Consider the following 13,151-nt stretch of genomic DNA (forward strand, 5'->3'; position numbering starts at 1 on the left):
ATTGAGTGCTGTACATGCTCATACTTTTCATGTTCATACTTTTCAGTTGGCCAACATTTCTAAAAATCATTTTTTTTGTTACATATACAAGTTTCACTTTTTGAATGGTATTACTGAAATAAATCAACTTTTTCATGATATTCTAATTTTATGAGTTATCGTAAGTACGTTATCTCTTAACAATTCAGTTTTATTCCCGTGGCCACGATAATAACACAGAATTGATTAGGTTAATTTTGAGCATAGGTAACGGGATCTTTGGCAAATAGTTTAAGAGTTGAAAATCACATAGCACCAGACAAAGATTTCTTAATAAATCAAAGTTTATTTGCTACTCTACACACTACTAAGCTAAATAACACAAAACAGATTACGTACACACAAACACACATTTTTCAATGAATTGTTTTGATCTGAAGAGAGTTTAAGGTTCTAATGCTAGTTTTCAAGAATGCACTTCAACCTGAGGGAGTCACAAGCAAGGAACTTTACTATCTTTACTCTTAAAGATGAATGCAGCCAGTTTCCTGCAGCATTATGAAGAATTGTTTGATATTACTTGCTTTAAGTTGAGTTTCCGTTCCTTTCCTGGTCGAGGGAACCCCGGGTGCGGATTGGCTGCTGAAATCGCTGTTGCGTGATGTCACTGGGGATGCCCTCTTTCGATTGGTTGGTTTCTCTGTGACGTGATGACACTCTTAGGAAGTCTGTTTCAGTTCTTACGGCTTCAGATGTTAAAGTTTCTTTAGAAGTTTGACTAAGTCTTGATAGTTGTTCAATGCTCGGCCAGATGTTAATGGCTGGAAGAGTAGAGCAGGAGCCGAAGTTTCAAACAGCGCGCGAGCAAGCAAAGCCAGGCACCAAAGTTGGGTGTCTGTCTTTTAACAGGCTGACTTCAGTCTGCCCCTTTTGCTGTTTGATCCAATCACAAGTGTTTCTGTAGGGCGGAGCCCCGCCCCGCACGGCTCAGTTTTCCGTGCATAAATCCTGTGCTGCATTATTTAATAAAATAAAGAGCATATCCTAGCAGATTCCTATAAGTGTTTTAATCATACATTATGATGAGAAAGATCAATTTTCATCTACACCAAACTATTGCTGACGCAACTAGCTTTCATTCGAAATCAAACACCAAGTATTTTGCATACCCAAAGTGCATATATCAATTTGATCTATTACACGGTTAAGGCATAGATTGAATGATCCTAAATTCTAAGAGACATTTAGGTAGATCGGGGTGCATTCCCTTCAAAAACAAAGCTATTCCATTGCATCTTCAGTGACTCAGGTGTCGGGAGTAAATGACGACCTCTATTTTCATTATTACAACCAACAACAAAACACCTCAATCGCTTAGGAGACATTCTTGCCTACACCTGCTCCAGCAGTGAAACAATGGCGAACTGTCTACAGCTCACTCAGGGTGGGTCAATGCTGAAACGCTAGTGTCAATCAACAATCGTGGGAGGGGCCTTGGCCTGTGTGACGTCACACAGCCAAGAATCTGAGAACGGCTTGATTGTAAAAAGGGGTCATGATTTATCGATATTTAAAATAAAAACACTGGGTAAATTTTTATCATTATAGGGTGCCAAAAACACACGATGCAATGGCCAAATGTCAGACGTCTGTCTGACACATTTTTATACACCATCAATGAAAAAGATACTGCATAAAAAAAGATAGAATTATCTTTTTCTTTGATGAAACTAAAATGATAGGTAAAGCCTCATCATGAAGGGACTGCTTGTTTTTAATTAGATCTAGAACAAAAGCATACCTTTGCAAATCATTAGCTAATGATTAATTAAAGCAGACAACTGGAAGTTGAAATACATGCTTCAACCCATTGTGGTAATTAACATATGCATTTACACTATTAGTTAATATAATATTTCATTAGGGAACTAATACTTTATGAAACATTTAACTTATAAAAATTCATTGATAACTTAATTTATGAATCATATAGAATGTTCATTTGTTGCTGATGCAGTAATCATTAATAAATGGTTTAGTTCGTCATGAGTTATACATGATTATCTGTGCATTTGTTAAGCCGTGGAAGATGAAGTCGCGTCACCCTGAGGTGGACACCGGCAGGCCTGCTGGTGAGCACATGAGCACCCCCCTCCCCGGTGCACGGGGATATGCAAATCTTCCCCCTGTGGAGGAAGCAGTGGCCGCCCACCTCTGCCCAGAATCGCTCAAGGTTAAGTCCTCTGTAGTGCACCCCAATAAGGCATGCCGCACGACGGCGAACATAGCTGGAAAGGCCTATACAATAGCTGGCCAAGCAGCTTCAGCCCTCCATACGATGGCTGTGCTGCAAGTTTTTCAGGCCAAAATGTTGAAATAGATGGACGAGCACGGCCCAGATCCCGAGATCTTCAAAGAATTTCGCAGAGCTACTGATTTCGCCCTGCGAGCTACAAAATCAACGGCTCAGTCCATTGGCCGCGCGATGGGGAGCCTTGTTGTGCTGAACCGCCACCTCGGGCTAACATTGACAGACATGAAGGACGCTGAGAAGACGGTCCTCCTTAACGCCCCTGTCAACCCCCAGTCCTCTTCGGCAGCTCGGTGGAATCCTTCGCAGAGCGTTTCACCGAGGCTCAGAAGCAGTCTGGGGCTATAAAGCATTTCATGCCAAAGCGTGCCGGAGCCCCCCCTCTCATGCGTCCTCGCTCGCGCTCATCCTCGGCACATCGCTCCTCATCCAGATCACGGCCAGCCCCCGCCTCTAGGCCGCAGACAGAGCAGGAGCCTTCGGTCAGACCCAAAGAGCATCGTCCTACCCGTTACCCCTTCACTAAACGGCAGGGTCCCCGGCCATCGGGAATCCAGACCCCGAAAGCGCAGCCGCGTTCCTGACGGACTGGGAAGGAAGATGTTCCATGTGTTAACACCGCCCCATTGCCTGTAGCGGGCAACGAGAATGTTCTAAGTTGTTCTGTTGTTTGCTGTGCAATGAAAATGAAACAACCTCACAAAAAGAGCTGTTTTCCTTTTCCAATCACCACTCACACTCATTGTGTGGACGGCTCGCGGCCCCCCGTCAGAGAGATATCACGTCACACTATGAAACCTCTCACACTCTATGCAGAAAAGTGGAGAGCACTGCCAAACGCGTCAAGGTGGGTTATGAGTATTATAGAAAAAGGGTACACATTGCAGTTTGCCCGCAGACCACCCCGCTTCAACGCTCAAAATGCCTCTTTTCTGAGAGCGGGGATTCACAGCCTCCTGGAAAAAGGGGCAATAGAGGCGATTCATCAAGAGGAACATGAGAGCGGGTCTTACAGTCGTCATTTTCTGGTTCCGAAGAAAGACGGCATACTCCACCCTATTCTGGACCTGCGCCAACTGAATCGAGCTCTGGCGAAGCACTCGTTCAGTATGATCACCTTGAAACAAATCCTCTTGCTAATTCAACCGGGGGATTGGTTTGCTTCTGTAGATCTAAAAGGTGCGTACTTCCATATCCAGATAGCCCCCCGACACAGACGCTTTCTGATTTGCATTCAAGGGAGTTGCATACCAGTTTACAGTCCTTCTATTTGGCTTGTCCCTGGCTCCATGCACGTTTACGAAATGTATGAACGCTGTTGTCTCCCCTCTCCGTCTGAACGGAGTGCGCGTTCTAAACTATCTGGACGCCTGGCTGCTGATGGCTCATTCAGAGAGCGCGCTATATGTTCCCAAGGATATGCTTATTAACCACCTGCAGTTTTTGTGGCTTACAATCAATTTCCAAAAACGCAAACTCCAACCCACGCAATGCATTTCATTCCTGGGCGTGAGACTCGACTCTCTCTCTATGAAGGCCCACCTGCTCCTGGAAGGATGAAGACCACAAGTGTGTGTCGAAATTTTCCTTACCTGATGGGACAGACATTTATAGTGTTGTAAAAATGTAAGTGTTTACATAGCTTTATTTTAATTTGAAATACTTTGCATTTTAAAATCAACTTTTAAATGTCTGTTCAGTAGTATAACATTCCCTATAACATGACATAATTTAATTTGTGGTGCTTCTAATTAAGTGATAAAAAGCAGTTAAACAAAAAAACACTGTTTTTCTAATTATATGTATTTTCTCATTATTATATTAATATTTAACTTACATTGGAAAGGTTTCCATGACCTCTCGCGAGATCTCGGCAAAAAGTCGCACAATTTATATCCAGAACGTGATGCATGATGAGATACGCTTAGCCTAGAATAGCGCTCCGGAGCGGTATTCGAGATAGTGTGGATTTAGTATCCATTAAGGGCACTGCACTTTGGCATTTTGAAGACATGGGACAGACTTGCACACTTACTTCCTGTCATGCGCATGCACTCTCAAGTGGCCAAAGTGTGGGTATTTGGTCAAAGCCAAACTAGTGGTGGGAAAATAGGAACAAAGAAAACTAGGTCAAAAAAAGAACACTAGAACAAAACCAAAACAGATCATGTGACACTGTTAAAGTGATTTCAGTTTCCAACCCATTTTGGCTTAATTTTATGCCAGCCATATTTGTAAACAATAGTTGAGAAAAAAGCGGCTCAGCATGTTGGGTCGAACATTTAACCCAACACAGCTGGGTCAAAACAACCTAGCGCTGGATTGCCAAAATGACACAAATTAAGTTGTTTTTAATTTTTAGAGTGCAGGGTGAATATTTAGAAAATTATGCATTTCAGTCTTTGGATCTGCAAACATGAATTTTATGGAATAAATCAATGTGTTTGTTACATGACCTACATGATGTCAGCAAGTGTCATCACCATCTTCCCCATCAGTAATACGACACAAACACATGCTCATATTAGATAATCTCATTGGCCTTGATACGGCGTGTGTGGCATGGGGCACTGATCGCATCTTAAACATAAAATGAAGGGATGAGATGTTCTCTGTGTCCTAACTAAAGGCCCTCGGGAACGGTTATAGCAGCCACCCTGCAGCACTCAATCTGTAACCTGCTGAACTGTAGCAGGCACTGCGTCTTTAAATATAACAAAAGCAGCACCCCACGCAGAGAGAACACTTGATTGCCCCTGTGGCACCAATTTATACAAGAGGACATGCAAGAGGATTTCAGAGTTTAAACTAGCAAGGCTGCGGCCCGAGGAAACTCAATTCCATGGTGTAAGTTAAATCGTTTAGGATGGATGAAGTCAAGGCTAGAAAATGTGATATAATTAAACACAAAAACAAAATGGGGCCCTAACTTAAAAGGTAGCTTCTCTGCAGAGTTAAAATACGTTTAAAACCATGGAAATCATGGCAAATTGTGAACAAACAAGTTATGTTTACATTAATTCTTACAATCTAACAAACACGTGGAAAGCATTGCCTTCCCCTTTAATGGTAAATTAATATTGTGACAATAGTTTGACTATATTGCCTTGCCCTACCATACAACGACCTAAGAATATATATATATATATATTTTGTTTTTTTGTAATATATCAGCAATCAACTTTGGATGTCTCAAAACTTTACACTCACAGATTAGCACTTGTATTTCTCTGATGTATTGGTGGTGATGCAAACAATGTAAGCTGCTTTCTGCAGGCAGTATATTCAGACATGAGTAGCTATGAGAAATGCATTATACTATAGTGCGTTGAAATCATGCAATAATTCAAATTATGTCATCAATAGCAGTTTCTGTAAGTTTGGCCGGATTGCTTTTATATCAATTGCAAACAGTTCATATGAACTGAATCTCAGACCTTTTCATGCAGACTCGAGTTTGGAAAACCACAGTTAAATGAACCAATCTGTGGTAACAGACTGAATCAGATCTTGGTTTTTTTTAACCATAAATGCAGCATAATTTGGGGAGGTTCATGCAAGAAAACAAGAAAAAGTAAAAAAAAAAAGCAAGAAAACAAAGTAATTTTAGATGTAATTCAGTTAATTATCTAAAAAAAGTCTTAATATCTTGAGTGTCTCTTTATTATCTTAAAATCTGATAGTCAAGTAATACTTACAGAAATACTGATATGTATGTAAATTACGCATGCTTTTTACGTACGCATGCGCTGATTTGTGACTACGTGTTTTGAGTTTGAGCTCTGTCAAGTTGATTCTTTATCGTCTATTTTTTATCTTAAAACTATTTTATACACTATCTTTTTCGTTTTTATAACGTGTGAATATATCCACAATAGCATTCTAAAACAAAAACAATCGGAGCGCCTTGTTATCACTAGTTTTATTTTGATTTCTCGTGTTTGCTATTAGCTTATAGCCCGTTAGCATAGGCAGCGTGCCTGCCGCTAATCTAGCTTACACTGCTAATACTCTATTCACACACATTGCCTTTGTCTCACTCTTATTTGCTTAAATGGCGGATTTGTGTCTACCTTTGAGTGCAGGTGAGGACACGTTCGAGCTGCATTCGGTGCAGCTGGAGCTGGAGGCCGTGGAGAAGCAGATCCGCGACCTGGTGGAGAAGCAGGCCCAGCTGAAAGAGAGGAGAGCCGCGCTGGAAACATCCCGGGCTGAAGCTCACAAGTCCGGGGTAAGTATACAGCACGCTGCTAACACTCCCACCACCTCTACTCCGTGCGTTTCTCTATACAGACACTGTGCACCCAGGACGCGGTCTTCACAGATGTCCTTCACTCCGGCGCCGGGACGCCACGGACCCTGGGTGCAACAACAGCAGCGGAAGACGCGAGCCAGGCCCTGGGGGACAACCTCGCCGCCTCCGGTCTTCGAGATCTCCACCCGGAACCGCTTCGCTCCCCTCCGCGAGACGGAACGCGACGCTGTGATCGTCGGAAGCTCCATCGTCCGGCACGTCCGTGCTACGCTAGCTGAAGGTAAAGTGCACACACACTGTTTACCCGGTGCTCGTGTTCTCGATGTTTCTGCGCAGATACCCGCGATCCTGAAGGGCGATGAGAGCATCGGGGCTGTCGTGCTGCACGTGGGGACTAACGACATCAAGCTGCGGCAGACGGAGACACTGAAGAGGGACTACAGGAGCCTGATCGAGACGGTACGCAGCACATCGCCCGCGGCGAAGATCATCGTGTCAGGTCCACTTCCGACGTATCGACGAGGACACGAAAGGTTCAGTAGACTGTTTGCTTTAAACGAATGGTTATTGTCATGGTGTAAAGAACAGAAACTGCTCTTTGTAAATAATTGGAATCTTTTCTGGGAGCGTCCTAGGCTTTTCCGTGCTGATGGCCTGCACCCCAGCAGAGTCGGAGCGGAACTCCTGTCGGACAACATCTCCAGGACGCTACGCTCCATCTGACTAGTAAGCCAATTCTCAAATGACTTTTGTTCTACCCACTTAAATGATAGAAGTACCCGCGTTGTCCAATCTATACAGACTGTGTCTGTCCCCCGAATAGCGAGGTCAAAATATAAATTTAATGCAGGATCTAGAAAAAATCTGATCGTGATTAAACCAGAAAAACACAAAATAAATGAACAAAAACAATTTTTGAAGCTTGGGCTCCTAAATATTAGATCACTTGCACCCAAAGCAGTTATTGTAAATGAAATGATCACAGATAATAATTTTGATGTACTCTGCCTGACTGAAACCTGGCTGAAACCAAATGAATATTTTGGTCTAAATGAGTCTACTCCACCGAGCTACTGTTATAAACATGAGCCCCGTCAGACTGGCCGTGGCGGCGGTGTGGCAACAATATATAGTGATATTCTCAATGTTACTCAGAAAACAGGATACAGGAGGTTTAAGTCATTCGAAATACTTCTGCTTAATGTTACACTGTTAGATATGCAAAATAAATCTCTCTTATCTCTTGCTCTGGCTACTGTGTATAGACCGCCAGGGCCATATACAGATTTCCTAAAAGAATTTGCAGATTTCCTCTCAGATCTATTGGTTAATGTTGATAAACTGCTAATTGTCGGAGATTTTAACATTCACGTTGATAATACAAATGATGTGCTAGGACTTGCGTTTACTGACCTAATAAACTCTTTTGGAGTCAAGCAAAACGTCACCGGGCCCACTCATCGTTTTAATCATACGCTAGATTTAATTATATCGCATGGACTTGATCTTACCGATATAGATATCATACCTCAAAGTGATGATGTTACTGATCATTTCCTTGTATCGTGCATGCTGCGTATTACTGATATTAATTATATGGCTCCGCGTTATCGTCTGGGCAGAACTATTGTTCCAGCCACCAAAGACAGATTCACAAATAACCTGCCTGATTTATCTCAACTGCTCTGTGTACCCATAAATACACATGAACTAGACGAAATAACTAGCAACATGGGCACTATCTTCTCTAATACATTAGAAGCTGTTGCCCCCCTCAAATTGAAAAAGATTAGAGAAAAATGTACTGCACCATGGTACAACAGTTATACCCATTCTCTCAAGAAAGAAACTCGTATTCTTGAGCGCAAATGGAGAAAAACTAACTTGGAAGTTTTTAGAATTGCGTGGAAAAACAGTATGTCCAGCTATAGACAGGCTCTAAAAGCTGCCAGGGTAGAGCATATCCGCAAACTCATAGATAATAACCAAAACAATCCAAGGTTCTTATTTAGCACAGTGGCTAGACTAACAAATAAACAGACACCGCCCGATCTAAATATTCCCTCACAATTTAATAGTAATGATTTTATGAATTTCTTTACTGATAAAATAGATAACATCAGAAATACAATAACAAATGTAGATTCTACTGCGTCTAGTATTTCAGCTTCATTCATCGCACCTAAAGAAAAACTGCAGTGCTTTACAACTATAAGACAGGAAGAGCTAAACAAACTTATCAGTACATCTAAACCAACAACGTGTTTATTAGATCCTATACCCACTAAACTACTGAAAGAGTTGTTGCCCGTAGCAGAAGAACCGCTTCTCAATATTATTAACTCATCGTTAGCCTTAGGTCACGTCCCAAAACCATTCAAGCTGGCGGTTATTAAGCCTCTTATTAAGAAACCACAACTAGATTCTAATGAACTGGCAAATTACAGACCCATTTCAAATCTTCCGTTTATGTCAAAAATTTTAGAAAAAGTTGTGTCTGCTCAATTGTGCTCCTTCTTGCAAAAAAATGATCTCTATGAGGAATTTCAGTCAGGTTTCAGGCCTCACCATAGCACAGAAACTGCACTTGTTAAAATTACAAATGACTTGCTTCTTGCTTCAGATCAAGGCTGCATCTCATTGCTAGTATTACTTGATCTTAGTGCTGCGTTTGACACTATAGACCATGATATACTCATAGATCGACTACAAAACCATATTGGTATTCAAGGGCAGGCTTTAAGATGGTTTAAATCATACCTGTCCGATCGCTACCACTTTGTTCATTTAAATGGAGAGTCATCACAATTATCACCAGTAAAGTATGGAGTACCACAAGGATCAGTCCTAGGTCCTCTTCTATTTTCAATATACATGTTGCCTCTTGGTAATATTATTAGAAAATACGGGATTAGTTTTCATTGCTATGCTGATGATACTCAACTATATATCTCAACAAAACCAGGTGAAACTTCTAAACTATCTAAGATAATAGATTGTGTAAAACATTTAAAAGATTGGATGACCAATAATTTCCTCCTATTAAATTCAGATAAGACAGAGATATTACTTATTGGACCAAAAAACAATACACAGAATCTCTTGGATTACAATTTACAACTTGACGGATGCACTGTCACATCCTCTAAAGTCAAAAATCTGGGTGTTATATTAGACAGCAACTTGTCCTTTAAAAATCATATTTCCCATGTTACAAAAACAGCATTCTTCCATCTTAGAAACATTGCCAAGCTTCGAAACATGCTACCTGTTTCTGATGCAGAAAAGCTAGTTCATGCATTCATGACCTCTAGACTGGACTATTGTAATGCACTGCTAGCTGGTTGTCCTGCATCTTCAATAAACAAGCTACAGATAGTCCAAAATGCAGCGGCTAGAGTTCTTACAAGGTCAAGAAAATATGATCATATTACCCCAATTTTACAGTCTCTGCACTGGCTACCTATTCAGTTCCGTATCATTTACAAAATATTATTACTTGCCTATAAGGCCCTAAATGGTTTAGCTCCTGCGTACCTAACTTGTCTTCTACCACGCTACAATCCAACCCGCTCCTTAAGGTCGCAAAACTCTGGACTTTTGGTAGTACCTAGGATAGCAAAGTCCACTAAAGGAGGTAGAGCTTTTTCACATTTGGCTCCCAAACTCTGGAATAGCCTTCCTGATAACGTTCGGGGTTCAGACACACTCTCTCTGTTTAAATCTAGATTAAAGACACATCTCTTTAGCCAAGCATTCACATAATGCATTTTATAATCTTGTACTGTAGTATATCTGATCAAATGTACATTATTATTATTCTTTAGCTTGGGATGGAACAGCAGCTACGCTAATTATGTTTCTATTTGTCTCTGTTTCTGCCACGGGATTAACATCCCGTGGTAATTAGGAATGACAGAAGCTTCAGTCTGGATCCAACCCCTAAATGATCTGAGATGACCGAACACCTGAGAAAAGATAATGCCAACCCCTCAGAGGATGCCAACGCTCAGACAACATACAGAATTACCAAATGACCACTGGAACTAGTTGAGACCTTACAATCTGACTTTGCTGCAGTTAAATTGAACTGCTGGTTTGTTGGCCAGAGGCCAATGTTTGATATTGATATTGTGATATGTTTGATATTGATATTGTGATATGTTTGATATTGTGCAGTTGCTTTGACACAATTTACATTGTTAAAAGCGCTATATAAATAAAGGTGACTTAAATTACAGTAGAAAACAAGGAATGAAATGGCAAACTAATGAGACCTTTAGTGGATTCTCACTTTGAAATATCTGTAAAATGATCCACCAGTGAATGAAACGCTTCAGCTTGGCCTTTGCTTTCTTGTGTAATGTGCAGGTGAAGGGTTCGTTTGTGAAATCTTACACTAAAACACACACATACACATGTTGTGACAACTGAGGAAGATGTCTGTCAGCCACGTTGAGGGAGGCGATGGAGATATGAGGGTAAGACAGGGCTTGACAGGACTGACAGTCAGAAGGGAAAAATGCACATACCATTCACCTCAAACATGCTCCTGCTTTCCGCACAGCGCTTCTCAATGTGTGATGATGGAGGTCTGCTTCACGCCACATTATCATCTCGTTCCATCCCCCCACACCGCTTTCTCCAGACATCTGCTGACAGTAATCATAGCTTGCCTATCTCCAACATGTAGTCTAGTAGAGACAACAAAGCTTTTTGTAATTGGATCTCGTTGCTCTTTCATCAGGAATGGGAGAATATTAATGACAAATCTTGATTGCAGGATAAATTTAACTAAATGTTTGATTGCTTCATAGGCTGACTGCAATTTCACTGCATGTATATCAAATTCAGAGTACAGAGAATCGGGAGTTGCAAACCAATATCTGTTTTTAATGGCAGCTCAGTCTGTTTTTCAGATGTTTCATGGAACAAACAAATATCAGCTTTTTCATCCATAACCACAATATTCCAAATGGTGTATAAATTAGAGAAAGAAGACATTTTGTTTATATAGCCCCTTTCCACAGCTCAGGGTCACTTTACAAAAGTATATTTCAAGTATATTTAAAGGAGCCAATACAAAAAAAGGCACACACATGTGCACGTCTATAGCTATATGGGATAACTTATCAGATTTTTTTGAAGCATAAGTACATATCTCAAAACTTTTTGGTTATGTTCGCATATTCTAAATCTTATAATTATATAACTTTAAACACTCACCGTTAAATGTATTATTTGACTGGACCACAGATAGGGCTGCACGATAAATCGAATTGAAAACGAAATCACGATTAGGCAGAAGCTGTGATTTTCATGCGTATTTTTCAGTGAAGCACGGTTCTGTGATCAGCGGTAAATCTTCATCCGAAGGCCGGAAACTCCAAATACACCCCGTAGAAGAAACCCAGGAAATGCCAATCGCTGCAGCTGAGTAAACTGAACATTTAACTGCTTCCATGGATTCAACGTGACTATAAACACACGACTACGACAATATATGGTTTATCTGAGTTCTTATTATAATTAAGTATATTTATAATGCAATGCCTTTATCACTTCTTAGAATACTATGGAATATGTTGCGTGCCTTATTCTGTGTAAGAAGCCACATCATCTCAGAAGGATTTATTTCAAACACTCGACTGACGTTATGAAGTGAGTTTGGAGTAAAAACATGTTATTACATGTGATATTTTCACATGCTTTCAGATAGAGTTCACTGAGAAGCTACGCAAATAGCTGTCATTATCGTGAACGATTTCTTCGATTTCATAATCACGCAATAATATCGTTTGCAAATTTATTTTTTTTGTTACCTTTCAGTGAACTACAGCTCTGTGTAGTAAATGCTGCTCCATCTGAAAGCAGGTGATGGAGATTTACTGCTGATTACAGAACCGGCTTTACTGACAAAATGCACATGGAAATCACATTTGATCATAATCGTGCAGCCCTAACCACAGATGAAGAATGTTGCTTTTGTTGTTTATTTTGTAGTGTTTTTATTAGTGCTGTTGTAATTGAATTGTATAGATCAGGGGTCACCAAACTTGTTCCTGGAGGGCCGGTGTCCTGCAGAGTTTAGCTCCAACCCTAATCAAACACACTTGAACCAGCTAATCAAGGTCTTGCTTGGTATACTTGAAACTTCAGTGCAGGTTTGTTGATGCAAGTTGGAGCTGAACTCTGCAGGGTACTGGCCCTCCAGGACTAAGTGTGGTATAGATGATATGCTGATATCATCAAATCACCAACAAATATCAGTAATTTAGGGAAAAAAGTCCCCAAATTAAGACAATTCAAAGACATTCTTGTGCTGTAGAAAATTTATTGAAGACACTTTTGTGCTTTACAGTTGCAGGAAAATAGTTTCTTTCATGTGATTCATCTTTTGTTTGATTTTTTTTCTAACCTTATGTGCAATGCAGATGTTACGGATGCTGTGCGGAACAAAGAGCGCACGACGAGCATAGACAATAGTCCTTCTTTTAATCAGGATTCCAGGAGCAGATACAAACAGGGGAGTGCACGCACATCAATAATAGCAACAATAACCGACAGTGAGACTAACAAAGACAGGAACTTATAAAGGGGCAGATA

At 40.7% G+C, this 13,151-nt stretch overlaps 1 protein-coding gene across 2 annotated transcripts in view; it reads left to right on the forward strand.

Moving 5' to 3' along the window:
• The window catches only part of LOC306887616 (uncharacterized protein), a 30,096-nt gene extending 19,206 nt beyond the window's left edge, over positions 1 to 10,890 (forward strand). Inside the window, exon 3 of one of the 2 annotated variants that reach the window (XM_079445494.1) lies at positions 6,376 to 10,890. In XM_079445494.1, coding sequence (XP_079301620.1) covers positions 6,615 to 7,268 — 654 coding nt within the window. In that variant the 5' untranslated portion in view covers positions 6,376 to 6,614 and the 3' untranslated portion in view covers positions 7,269 to 10,890. The remainder of the gene's footprint in view (positions 1 to 6,375) is intronic. The other variant, XM_079445495.1, reaches the window with a different exon arrangement.
• The last annotated feature ends 2,261 nt before the right edge of the window (positions 10,891 to 13,151 follow it).

The sequence above is a fragment of the Barbus barbus genome (assembly GCF_936440315.1).
Source record: "Barbus barbus genome assembly, chromosome: 21".
Classification (NCBI taxonomy): domain Eukaryota; kingdom Metazoa; phylum Chordata; class Actinopteri; order Cypriniformes; family Cyprinidae; genus Barbus; species Barbus barbus.